Source organism: Cricetulus griseus (genome assembly GCF_003668045.3).
Source record: "Cricetulus griseus strain 17A/GY chromosome 1 unlocalized genomic scaffold, alternate assembly CriGri-PICRH-1.0 chr1_0, whole genome shotgun sequence".
Taxonomy (NCBI): Eukaryota; Metazoa; Chordata; class Mammalia; order Rodentia; family Cricetidae; genus Cricetulus; species Cricetulus griseus.
The window spans coordinates 149,776,664-149,790,279 of record NW_023276806.1 but is presented as its reverse complement, the minus strand read 5'-3'; the positions used below and the strand labels follow the sequence as shown (position 1 = coordinate 149,790,279).

The 13,616-nt window shown below is 47.4% G+C and overlaps 1 protein-coding gene across 3 annotated transcripts in view; it reads left to right on the top strand.

Moving 5' to 3' along the window:
* Nucleotides 1–9,966, top strand: part of Btbd11 (BTB domain containing 11) — a 278,066-nt gene extending 268,100 nt beyond the window's left edge. For all 3 annotated transcript variants that reach the window (XM_035451736.1, XM_027392491.2, XM_035451737.1), the window contains 3 exons: nucleotides 4,159–4,227; nucleotides 6,537–6,650; nucleotides 9,757–9,966. In XM_035451736.1, coding sequence (XP_035307627.1) covers nucleotides 4,159–4,227; nucleotides 6,537–6,650; nucleotides 9,757–9,966 — 393 coding nt within the window. The remainder of the gene's footprint in view (nucleotides 1–4,158; nucleotides 4,228–6,536; nucleotides 6,651–9,756) is intronic.
* Nucleotides 9,967–13,616: the final 3,650 nt, after the last annotated feature.

Sequence of the window (13,616 nt, the reverse complement as noted above, 5' to 3'; positions counted from 1 at the left end):
ACTGGAGCCCAGTGCCTGCTAAACCCCATCCTTGGGCTGGGGGAGGGGGCTCAAAGGTAAGGGACACCCTCTCCCAAAGTCTAGAGGGAGTATCCCCAAGTCTCCAACAGCTACAGTATACATGGGGTGTTTGCAAAAGAGGATGCCCTTCTTGGAGCCATGTACTATAACAGGTCAGACCCAGGACACTGGGGCAGGGTGGAGAACCAAAGGCCAAGCCAAAGCTGCCGGACTCAGAATGAGGCTTTGGACTCAAGGAGAAAGCCGACTAAGAGAAGAGCACAGGAAACAGACCTCAGTGATGTGCTTATCCCAGCCATGTTGGAAACCATGGAATCCTTGCCTAGCCTCGATTCTGAGATGATCTTTCTAAGTAAAAATCAAGCCAAAACGGAAATGCTATTCCCCTGGCCTCCACCACACACTGATATCACCTGGGAAGCTTGAAAATGTCCCTGGATATCCAGTCTGTACATCAGATCCATAAAAGCAGAGCCTCAGGGCAGGTCCCAACCTTGGACACGCTGAGGCCTCCCCCTCCTCTCCTGCCATCCTGGAACCGGGCACTCTTCATTATAACATCTTCTGAACATTAGCAGACGTCCAGTGCCCTGGAAATAAGTGGTCAGGATGACTGTAAAAACACACTAAATGTGAGCCCCTAGGTCCCACCCCTCCATCTGGCTTTCAGTCATGGGAAGTCTCACTTCCTGCAAGAGCCTCTGATGCTGCCGGGCCCAGGATTCAAACCTGAAAGCTAATGCTGCCCTGTGTCTTTGGTCTTTCCAACTCCCCTGCCACCCACTCTTGGAAGGATGTGGCCCAAGTTCCCACAGATGCCCCTAGGAGAGCCGAGGTTAAAAGGGAACCTTTGTGGGGGAAGGGGAAAAAGAAAAGAAAAAAAACTTAATCATTGTTTTCTCACATCCTTGGGAAAGTGAGTCTGCGCTGAAGTCACCTGACCACACAGAAAAATCCTGTGACCTGTTAGAGTGGAGTGGTGAGCTGACTGCAGGAAACAGAGCACATGTGCATACGTACACACACGCGCACACACACACACACACATACACCACACCACACACACATACACACACAGCACACACAAACACATATGCACACACCACACACTCATACACACACACACATACACCACACCACACATACATACACACACACACCACACACACCCTCCACATACACACACAGCACACACAAACACATACGCACACACCACACACAACACCACACCACACACTCATACACACACCACGCACACATACACACACCACACACACACAGACAGACACCACACACAAACACATACACACCACATACACACACCACATACACATACACACACCACATACACATATACACACCACACATACACACCACACACATATACCACATACACACACACCACATACACACCATACACACATACATGCCACACACACATATACACATCACATATATACACACACATACATACCACACATATATACCAAACACACCAAACACACACACACACACACACACACACACACACACACACACACACACACATCACACACACACACACACACACACACACACACACTGACTGAAAAGTACCGAATGGCATGACTGTTAAGCTTGGCCTTCACTGGGAATGCTCCAATAGTAAGAGCCTGGTTCAGGCAGGCACTCAGTAAATGTTTGCCCAGAGGACTTGTTGTTAGAGCCCTGCATGGGAAAGGCCAGCCTCAGAGGGATCCCTGGGCCTGTAATTGCTTCCGATGGGGAAGGTTTGCTGGCCACATTAGCTTCAAGTTCCTGTAATGGGAAGGGAAGATTTATCCGGCCCTGGGGACTTGTCTGTGTCCCTGCCCATTCCTTGTAAAAGGAGAAGAGCCTCATTTGTGGCTTGAAATAGGCTAAGGAAAGCTGAATCCAACCCACAAGGAGGCTCCCAAAAGCCTGTTGCACTTTACATGCTTCTGGCGTGTAAATTTTGGCAGAACTTTTAGTAATTGATACTGCACTATTTCCTCCCTCAGGACTGTTTAACATCATATGCATGCAAGAGCCAGACCCACGGAGGCCATACCTGGAGCTAGGCCTCTTTCAGGCTACAAGAGTCCCTGCCTCATATAGGTCGGCAGCTGCCAAGAAAAACAATTCCATGGGCAGGCCCTTTGGCCTAATAAAGGCCTGTTGCACCCACTTAGAGAAAATGCTTGCACTGGCAGAGTCTGGAAGGCAGCAGGGATGGCCCGATTTAAGTTCCATTAGCCCAGGGTCTCCCTCCACCGATGCAGCAATTTCAGCCCATGGTTGCAGCTTGAATAAATGAGGCAATGTATGTGACTGATAGAAGAGTGCTTTGTAAATGGAGAGCCCATGCTGGGGGCGCACATTACAGTGCTGCTGCTTCTTCTTATTGGTTTTGGCCTTTATAACAAAGGTGCTAGAAGAATGATTGATTTTAATAAAGCCAATAGCCCAGTGTTGGCTGACAGTATTTCACACACAAGTAAGCCCCACTCTCCAAGAAAGGAGGGAGAGGGGAACAATGCAATGTTATTTCCCAAGGCCTAGACAATGTCACCACCGCTATAGTGGACAGAGAAGCCCCCAAGTCAGTGAAAGAGAGATTCAGACACAGGAGACATTTGTCTAAGAGGTGGGCATGGTGACTTTCCTGCAGTCCCAGCATTTGGAAGACTGAGGCAGGAGGATTGCCATGAGTTCCATGTCAGCCTGAGATACCAAATGAGACCCTGAATCCAAGGAATAATAATAAAATAGTGTTCCTTTTCTGTGTGTGTGTCAGGCACTCTGCTAGGGGCACAGGTATACAGTGATGAGTGAGACATCTGTACTCACAGACAACTCTGAAGAAGGCCACTTCAGTGTGGCCTGAAACAAACCTGGGTGGGGGGAAAACCCAAATTTCTTAGCACAGTGAGCACTGAGCAGGACCTGAAGGAGGGCCAGCCTCCACTGCTACAGAAGAGCTCATCCAGGCTGAGGGGGCTGGAAGACATGGCCAGGTTCTGATAGAGGCAAGGAGAGAGAGCGGACAGTGCATAAAAGACAGATAGATACCAAGCCAGATGTGATGACAAGCCACCTGTAATCCCAGCAGTCAGGGAAGTGGAGGCAAGGGAAATGTGAGTTAGAGGCCAGCCTGGGCTACATAGCAAGTTGTTTGTTACATAGTGAGATCTGTCTGAAAACAAGCAAACAAAAAGCAGTTTCTATTAGGAATCTGCTTTAATTAAATGTGCAGATATTCCATGGAATTTCATGGTGTATCAGGATTAGCCGTTGGTGGCACAGAAGTATCTGTTAATTGGTAGTTTCTTTAAGAGTGTTAAACATTTCCCAAAATTTGTGTTTTATTTATTTCGTGTTCGTGTGTGTGTGTGTGTGTGTGTGTGTGTGTGTGTGTGTGTGTGTGTGCACCATGGCAATCTTGAAAAAATTTCCAGAGTCCTATTGTGGTGGTTGTACCACAGTGTGATCCCGATGTAGAATGTGACCTGTGTGCAGTCAACCCTGTTGCCCTGGGAACACCATGCTTGTGAAAGGTGGTTGAAAATGGAGAGACTGGAACAAACTGGACTGCACATGCATCATGCACAAAGGAACACTTGGTTCTCATGCAAGGCAGTTACACTAAATCAGATACATGCATGGTCTTCAGTCATTCGGGGAAACCCATTTGCAAAACTCTGTAATTAAGGGCACTATTCAGACATTGGAAGTCACATAACAAGAGACACCCTTGCTTGGATCATTCGAAACACCACCAGTGAATATCAAAACTCTCTCAACTTCCTCTGGAGTTCTGTCAACTTGTTACAAGGAACTTGTTACCCAGAGTGGCCCACTGAAACCTCAGGAGATTTTAAGGCAGGCTCTCTGAGTGGTGCCACCTGAACAGCTTCACGGAATGAGAGGTAGGTTGGTACCCCTCATGAGAAGACAAGCTCATGTTGATTTGGTCCTGTGGATAGACATGGAGGCAGGGCCATATATAGGGTCATAATTTCAGGGTGTCATCAGAAAAACCTGTCTAGATGTCCCCCATCAGGTAGAGGGCTGTTGTAGAGTGGCATGAAACTTTGTAAGGCTGGGGCTTCACTCACTGTGTCCTCTCCCTTCCAGCTGGTCATGCAGTATCTCTACTATGGTGGCCCAGAGTCACTTCTCATTAAAAACAATGAGATTATGGAGGTAAGGAGACCATTGTTATTGGCTGCCCCAGCATCCCTTCTGTCTGACTTCAGAATTAGTGGCCCTCCCTGGCTCCATGATCCTCCTTGACTCTGTGGGTCTCCCTGGCAAGGCAGGTCCTCGAGGAATCCTGTCCTGGGATACTGGTTGTTCCAGGGGCCCTGGGTGGAAACCAGTCTTAGCCTGGTTTGTGAGGGGCAAGTTCACCAAGGGATTTGGGCCCCACCTGCGCTGGGACACTTGGACCTCTACATCACCATCAGGAAACATCTTCAATGACTTGCTCCACCGTGTGCTTGCTAAGAGAATTACATCCCTGAGAAGCATGGCTCTCATCCCAGTAGTGCCTTCTGGGACCCAGAAGCTGAGAGCTGGGAGCCATCCCTCACCCATGCCTGCTGCTCTTCACCTCCACGACCACCCTCTCCCTTCTCAGCCTGCTGCTCCCACTGTGCCTGACTTCCCTACTATTCCCCGATCCAAAGCCAGAGCTCTAATCCATTTTCCTAATTAAAGATGGGAGCTCAGCTGGGCACGGTGGCACAAGCCTTTAATCCTGGTACTCAGGGGGCAAAGGTATATGAATCTCTATGAGATGGAGGCCAGCCTGGTCTACATAGGGAGTTCCAGACCAACAAGGTATATGGAATGAGACCCTATCTTTTAAAAATAATTAATTAGTTAATTAATGTTTTATTTATTTATTTTTAAGGCAAGCAGTTTAGTGCCTAAAGCCCTTCAGCCTGGACTCTGGGTCACATCAGCAGTTTATTTGACCTAGTTGAGCTTGCTTCCTGTCCTGTAAAATGGCCATACTCTGTCTCAGAGGGTTTTACAAACATGTTTTAGAAGATTCTTAGTCACCCTTGGCCACAGTGAGTGCTGTAGAGTTCATGGTCACTAAGGGCCCAGTTGGTCCTTCATCTTTCCCTCCTTAACCCCACCCCCCGATGATGCTCCAGAGACCTGTCTCTCTGGACCCCTCCTCCCATGCTGTACTCCACCACAGGGCCAGGTGGCCTTTAGTAAGCATTTAAATTTTACTTTCTGCATTACTAGTTTGTTTACCGGAGAGTGTGATAAAGGGACAGGATGAACAAGTCAGGGAGGGCCCACATGGCAACCCCAGAACTCAAGTTCTGTGGAGTTGAAGTGTGCTGCCTTCCCAGGACAGGGACATCCCTCAGATTCCCTCTGTGAGATTTTATGGAGGTGAATAAATCCTCATTTAAGTCACAGCTGGCCATGATGGCTCATGCCTATAATTCCAACACCTGGAAGGGATCTGAGGCCTATATTGCAAGACCCAGGCCAGCCAGAGCTACATATTGAGAATGTGTCAAAAGAAAAAAAATCACAAGGAGACTCACGGTAATCCCCACCCTCTTGGGGAACTCTAACTTCCTATCTCCAGAGCCTGCCACTTTCGGTATACTTCTGGGAACCTCCATTGCCCAGGGCTGACCTTGGGCTGGGTGTGACATTGGTCCAATGGGATGGACCCTGACCTTCTGAACTATGCTGTGGAAGGTGGGAGTATATAGCATCTGAATAAGGAAGAGGAAGACAGGGTGAGGTTGGGTAGGAGTGACACTGGAGTAGAGATAGGAAGACCACAGGCAGAGAGGAAGCCACAGTGGTACCCACCTTGCTAATGGGTGTCATATCCCCTCCTCTTTTTTTCAGGAGGTGATTTGGGGTATTTGAGGTTGACTTGCTATGACAGGTGTGTCTGTGATTCACTTCACCATGCCCTCTGCCCACAGTAAATTTCCATAGCTAGGACCTGTTTCCCCGGTCTCACCTTATGCCTGCTGTATACTCCAGCATCCCTACTTCTGGCCCTCAGTCAGGTACCCTGTGGAGTGGATTAGTTACTTTTCTATTGCTGCGGCAAAACAGGATGACTAGGGCAACTTGAAGAAGAAAAAATTGATTTGGGCTTACAGTTCCAGAGAGATAAGAGTTCTTGATGGTAGAGTGGAGGCAGTAGGGGACAGACATGGTGGCTAGAGCAGCAGCTGACAGCTCACACCTTCAACCCCAAGCACAAAGCAGAGAGAGCCAACTGGGAATAGGGAAGGCCTTAAGTTCTCAAAGCCTGCCTCTTGAGATGTACATCCTCCAACAAAGCCACACCTCCTAAACTGTTCCCCAAATAGTGCCATCGGCTAGGGATTAAGTGTTTAAAGGCCTGAGACTATGGAAAGCAATCCTCATTCAAACCATCACAGGGACTCTTGCCTGTGGTCCAGCTGGCCCTCCTCCTTCCCCATCTCCGCCTCTGACAGTCTTTTTATGGATTCCAGCTTCTATCTGCTGCTAAATTTTTCCAACTGGAGGCACTGCAGCGACACTGTGAGATTATCTGTGCTAAAAGCATCAATACTGACAACTGTGTGGATATCTACAGCCATGCCAAGGTAAGCTTCCCATGACACCAAAGCTGGGCCTGTGCTCCTGAGACTGGCCTGGGCTTTGCTGCTTGGGCTTAGACTCTGGGCTTCGGCACACGTCAGCCAGTTGCTCTCCCACTGACTTCCATCCCCAAACCATAGGGCTTTCTTTCCCGCTTCAGATTTGACATCACCCTGACCTCCCTTCTTCCTTGAACACTGGGAATTAAGCCAGGCAATGGTGTTCTCTGAAAATGTTATTCACTCTGCTGTCACAAGAATCATGTCAATAGACTGAATCCTTGGGCCTGGACTGGGCTCTTGATTTTGCTTCCCTAATCAGGATCTAGCTAGTGTCTCTGCCATTAAGTGATCTTGAATAGAAGAGTTTAGCATGGTGGATCTCAAAATGTGGTCTCCTGGAGCAGCAAGGAATTTTTTAGGTCACACCCCAGACTTAGCAAACCAGAAACTCTGGGGGTGTGTTCCTGATTCCAGTGCAAGCTCGGTGCATGTCAGTTATTTTTTCTGTGCTGTGATAAAAACACCACAACAAGGCAACTTACAGAAGAAAGGGCTTATTTGGGCTTTCAGTTCCAGATGGATAAGAGTCCATCATGATGGAGAGGCATAGCAGCAAGATCAAGAGGCAGGCATGCTGGCAGGAGCAGGAAGCCTAAAGCTCACATCTTCAAAAAGCAAGCATGAAGCAAAGAAAATGAATTTGAACTGGTGTAAAGCTTTTAATCTCAAAGCCTGCCGCCAGTGTCGTGCTTCCTCCAGCAAGGTTACACCACCTAAACCTCTCCAAACAGTGCCACCAACTGGAGATCAAGTGTTCCAATGCCTAAAAACCATGGGGGGGGGGCACTTCTCATGCAAACTACCACAAAGGGTGAGAACACCATTCTCCTTCACACACACACACACACACACACACACACACACACACACACACACACACACACACACACAGTGTTCTGGTTAGTGTGGATTAGAACTCTCCATCCTTGTACTTTGACCTGAGGTTGACATGCTCTAACTGTACCACAGTGAAGCAGCATTTGTGTTCATCCTAAAGGGTTGCCTTGCATAACGGCACCACTCAGAGAGGCCTTCTGTGCTCAGGAAGAGAGCCAATGTCTTCCTCCTTCCCTCCCTTAGCCACAGTCATTTGAATTGCCCCAGAAACCCAACCACCACAGGTAGCTTTTCTGTGGCCCTTCACCTTGGCAAGTCCTGACCCAGTCTCCTAAAGCTCCTTAGCTGGTAGCTGCACATACCATGATTTTAATAATGCAAAGTGATGCCATGTGAATTCCAGCAGGGAATACAGGCCAAGGACTCATGTAGCTGGGGAGCAGACTCTCCCACAGTACACCCGAGCGGTCAGGGCCTCTGCTTTGACAGACATCAGTTTTCCCCTCCAAGATCCCACCCTGGAATAGTGCCAACATCAACATCAGCCATTTGTGATATTTGCATGAGGAAAGGGCAGGACCAGCTACCTCCTGCCCGGTGTGTACACTGCTTCCCTCAGCTCTGGCAATGCAGCTTCGACAGATGCTCTCCAGCCACTGGTATCCCTCACTGATCAAGGCTGCAGATTGACAGTCGTGCAATTAAAAGCAGGAAAGCTGAGGTTGCTCTGAGCCAGAGGAACTGCAAGCTTTTAGATGCTAACAGCCAAGTTCCAGATGCTACCAAGGACCCCCCACAGCATCACCTCGGTGCTTCAGGGAAGCTCTCGAGTCAGCTGTGGGATTTAGACAGATGAGAAAGCCAATCCATCTATGCATGGGTTAGCATTTCCTCTTCCTAGAAGTTGTCCCATCTGCTCAGTCCTGAACCTCTGATGGTCCTTTTGGGTTATCTCTATGTTTGAAAAGGAGGACAAGCTGCTTTGTCAAATATAGAAAAGCTCAATCCAGTTCTAGTGCTGCAGTGGAAAGAACAGTTTCTGGTGTTTAGTGACCCAGTGTTCATTACTAGGGCCTTACTTACCAGAATGTAATAAGGAAATTTGGGAGGCATTCTAGGCCTAGTGGCTCACACGTGTAATTCTAACACTCTAGAAGCAGAGGCAATTGCTCAAGACAGTCCTTGGTTACACAGAAGATTTGAGATCGGCCTGGTATATGAGACCCTATCTTAGAAAGGAGAAGAAATCAGTAAGACATGATCTCTTCATTTGAAAAATATAACAGAGGACAAGGATAAGCAAACATGTTCTGTAAAGGGGCAGGTATTTATTTTCAACTTTGTAGGCTATTTCAGGGCTGGGAACATTGTTTGTTTCAATGTTTAATTTTGTTTGTCACTACTTGATTCTACCTCCAGTGCAAAAACAATCATACATAACTAGAAAACTAATAGCATGACTATGTTTTAATAAAACTTTATTTATAAAACAAATTGTGGGCCAAATTTATCCCAGGGGATTATAGTCTACAGACCTCTGTCTAGAAGATAAGAGATGAGAGTTTTAGTCCTATGTGCATCTGTAGATAGTTGTGTGGAGACGATAGGCAGGTATGGTGTTTAGTGGCCACTAAGTTAGTATTAACAGATACCATACATAAAAGTATGTTGTATTACCTTCCATTTACACTAACTTGATTGGAATGACACTCATCTACAAGGCAAACTCTAAGAGTTAGGACACTCTGAGCCTCAGTTTCCCTCCCTGTAGAATGAGGCCTTGTATTCAAGACTCACATTCTAGCCTCTGTGCTAGAATCTTTCTCAGCTGAAGAATACGATGCCTGTGTGTGAATATATGTGATAGGACACAAATCTGATTGATGCTTCAACTGATCAAATCCCTTGAAGATCGCAAAGTAAGTAAGTAAGTCTGTCTGTCTGTCTGTCTGTCTGTCTGTCTATCCATGTTCTAGACAGTACTCATAGGATACCCCACCCATTATGGAACTTGAGAAACTGAGGCTCAAAAAAAAAGACTGGACTTACACAAGGCAAGAGGTAGAAGAGACTTCAGGCCTTTGAGTGGGAGGCACAAAGCCACAGCCTGGGGATAGGAAGATGGGAACGGTGAAGCATCAGGCTGATGCAGCTGAGTCAGTGATCACATCGCTGTCCCGGTAACCAACTGCTTCCTTTCCTCTCCCCACAGTTCCTCGGGGTCACAGAGCTCTCAGCATACTGTGAAGGCTACTTCCTTAAAAACATGATGGTCCTCATTGAAAATGAGGCATTCAAGCAGCTCCTGTATGACAAGAATGGTGAAGGTACGGGCCAGGATGTGCTTCAGGACTTACAGAGGACGTTGGCCATTAGGATTCAGTCCATCCACCTGTCGTCCTCCAAGGGTTCCGTGGTGTGACATGCCTCCATTTGGCAAATGCTTCCCAGGTACAAGATTTCTGGTTCCCTACTGCATCGGCTCCACAAAGAACATACAAATTGTCCCTGGCGTCTGTTTCTGCGGGGCCAGTGAGCCGCCTCCACTGCCTCAGCCACTCTCCAGTCAGTGATCTTGGCTTCTGTTGCTCCTGGGTGAAGAACCTTCCGTGGGGCTGCAGGTTAGATTGTAGCTGGGTCCAGAACCTGCAAGCCAATGCAGCAGCCAGGCCACCTCCAAAGGAAAGTGCCCAGGAGCCATGGACCCCCTCTGCGGAGGACCACAGTCAAACAGATGGACCGAGGCTTAAAGGGCCCTCTGCTTCCTGGCTGGCTGCTGGAGGACTCGACAGTACCACCTTGGAAAGTGTCACATGACACACGAATGACTTTGGAGGCTGTACTTGCTCAGACATCAGTCATGGGGGCTAGTTGTCGATGCTGTTGCTCGGCATGAGGAGCTCACGTGGTCAGTTTTTAGGGGTGGGAACTTTTTAAAAATGTTCATGTATAGCAAACACAGAGCAGTCTGGTAGTTCCAAATATATTTCTAAAAGCTTACCAGTTCATTTTCAACTGAATTGTGTTTAGGGAATCGGTGTTTAGGGGTTCTTCTCTTCCTTTTTTAGACAGTAAGTTGCAGGTCCATGCTGTGTAAACTTGCATCTGACAAATTCCTGCTGATACTATCCAAGGCCACATATTCCTGCCTTAGTGATTCAATCATGGTTACACAAAAGAGGTGCACTGCCAACTATCTCTAATTATCTAGAATCCAATAGTTGACAATAACCTGCATGCTGGCTGTGGTTTTAGGGTGAGACTGGGACACCCCCACATAACCAAACATGCATTTGCATGGACCCAAACCTGTAAAACATCATGCCGTGCTTTGTTTTCTTTTGCCAAAGTAAATGTATTCCCTTGCTTCTTGCTAAAAGCCCATTTGGTGAAACAAACATATTTGTTTCTTTTCCTGATTATGAATGGCTCTGGGAATGCTTTAACAGAAATATATTCGTTTCTGATATTGAATAGGGGTGGGGGAGCACGTCAGAGAAATTTGCAATTAATCTCAGAGCTTTATATGTATTCTCAGAAGATGTTCATAGTTTGTTACTAGCCAGAGAGTATAACTATGTTAGATTATTTTTAAAGATGAAAAGTGTATGATAGACAGGCTTGACACTTTCTTCATTCTGAGAGTGTACAGTCTATAATTATCTATGATGGAAGTTTATATCGACAGGGTTATGTTTACTCTGCCATATAATATACATTCATATATATATGTGTGAGTATATATATATATATATATGCATATATATATGCAAAAGAGATTGGTAAAATGTCCCAATACTCCAAATAATTCTTGAGTTGCAGCCTTTTTGCTTCTTGTTCTTTGTTTTGAATCCTAGATACATTACAGTAAAAGCTGGAAGGGTAGTTTTTATCTCTTGGGATGGCAAAGTTTTGTTGATAAACCCATTTCCTAGCATGCTTTTGGGAAGTTGTGCCAAACCCTAGAGACTAATGGAACTTGTATCTTCTGCCTGGTGTCCTATTCCCTCAACACCTGTCAAAGACCCATGTCAAGTCTTGTTTCACGGGTGTGGCGTGCAAGGTACCCAGTTTGAGGCTGTCTGCAGCATCACCTATTTGTGATACAAGTCCCTGAGGCCTCTCTTCCATGCAGTCATCTACCATCAAATGAGGAAGGAAACAACTGCTTGAAATGACAAACAGGTCACAGACAGTGTGGCACACTGTCGCTTGTCTTCAGGGATGCTGCTCTCTAACCTAGCTGGCTTCTCTGTGAACATCTAATGCTCTCTGGACCTTCAGGTGTTGATCTGTACATTGGTAACTTCCACCCAGGCTTCTGTTACAGTTTGGTGTGCTTTCTCTGTCATTAAAAGGAATTATTTCCCACAGTTTGCATCCTCTATGTGGTACACAGGAGCGCTTCCTCCCTTAGCTCCAGCCTGGGGTTTTCCCTTAGCTAAGAGATTGGAGTGTGACTCTGCAGAAAATGTGGAACAGGGCAGTATAGAAGGCAGTGTGCATGTTGATGGCCATGGGAGAGGGCTGGAAGGGTCTGTACACACCTCTGAGTGTTTCTCCAAGTTTCCTTTCCATTAGGCAAAGGAGCCATTGGTATATCCACCTGGGCCACTACAGTGGTACCTCTTGTTTACCGTGGAGACCTTGTGCCCTGTGGTGGGTTCTGCTGCCCAGCCTGACCCATGCTGGGCTCCCATGCAATGGTGTCCCTCAGTCATCTACAGAGCCACACTGTATATGGTCTTGTGGTTGTGACAAATACTCTGACATGAAGGAATTAATGGAGAGCAGGTTTAAACCTGACTCAGTTTTAAGGGATCATTCCATCATGACGGGGAAGGCATAGCAACAGGAGGCCATCTGCTCACATTGCATCTGCAGTGTGGAAGCAGATAACCAACTGGAAGTAGAACCAGGCTATAAAACCTCAAGGCCCACTCCATTCACCCACTTGACCCACTGTGGCTCCATATTGTACTAATTCAATCTTCCCAAACAGTACAACCGGCTATTGACGGCATGTTCACATAAGAGCACACGGAGGGAATTCCACATTCCAACCACAACATTCTCCACAGCAGGAGCAGCTGGCCTGCTTCCGAAGGTCCTTCGGCACAGTCTGAGAAAGAGCGGCCCTCACCCTCCCATGATAGTGGTTTAGTTTGCTCAGCATCAGGGGAGAAGGAACACAACCGAGTCAGGACAGGAGGACCACCATTTCTGACCTGCTTGCCCCCTGCACAGCCTCGGGGGAATGAGCTCTTCAAGTCATTCCTTTTAGCAAAATAAAGTGAGTTTTGTAGCCACCACCATTTCTTTGTAACAAGTGGCTCTGCCACTAGTCGAAAGCCAGTACAGGCGTCTCAGCACCTGAAGAATGGCACACCCCTACTTCTACAAGATTAACACAATTAGCCTCGATTTTGGCTTCTGGGCCCACCCCTGAGGCAATTGGTCTTAGAAGTGCTATCCCTGAATACCATTCATCTTCAAGAAACAGAAGCCTCGCCCCACTGGGAAAGTAGGTGTGGGCACCCACCACTGACTAAAATTCGAAATACACAAGGGCAGAATTGGCTGGAAATCCCTGGGTCTCCTTGATGCAGTTTGCTCCTCTTCTGATTCTTTGTGGGTTACACATCCATTTTTCATGTCAAACCCCAGGCAAAAGTGTCACTCCAGCTAGGGTGTGGAGTCCCATGCTTTCAGGACTTACCCTGTGATGTGTGGACAAAGGGTCTAAGGAAGGCACTCCCAACAGCCTCAGGTCTGCTTTCACGTCTTTCTGCCCACCTTGAGTCACACATAAAGGTCTCAGGGCTGCTGCATCCTGCCACTTTTCATGCCCTTTCTGACTAGTACCCCATCCACCAGAGACCCTGCAAGGCTGACAGTCCCATTGCCAGGCTCCTCTCAGAAACACTCTGAGAGCCTCCCCTCTCCAAACTGGCTCTGCCCCTGACTAACCCTGAAACTCTAGATTACATTGTCCTCTGTGGAAAGTGTGGGCTTAGGCATGCAGCACAGTGGGCAGAGTGCTTGCCTAACATGCACAAAAGCCCAGGTTCA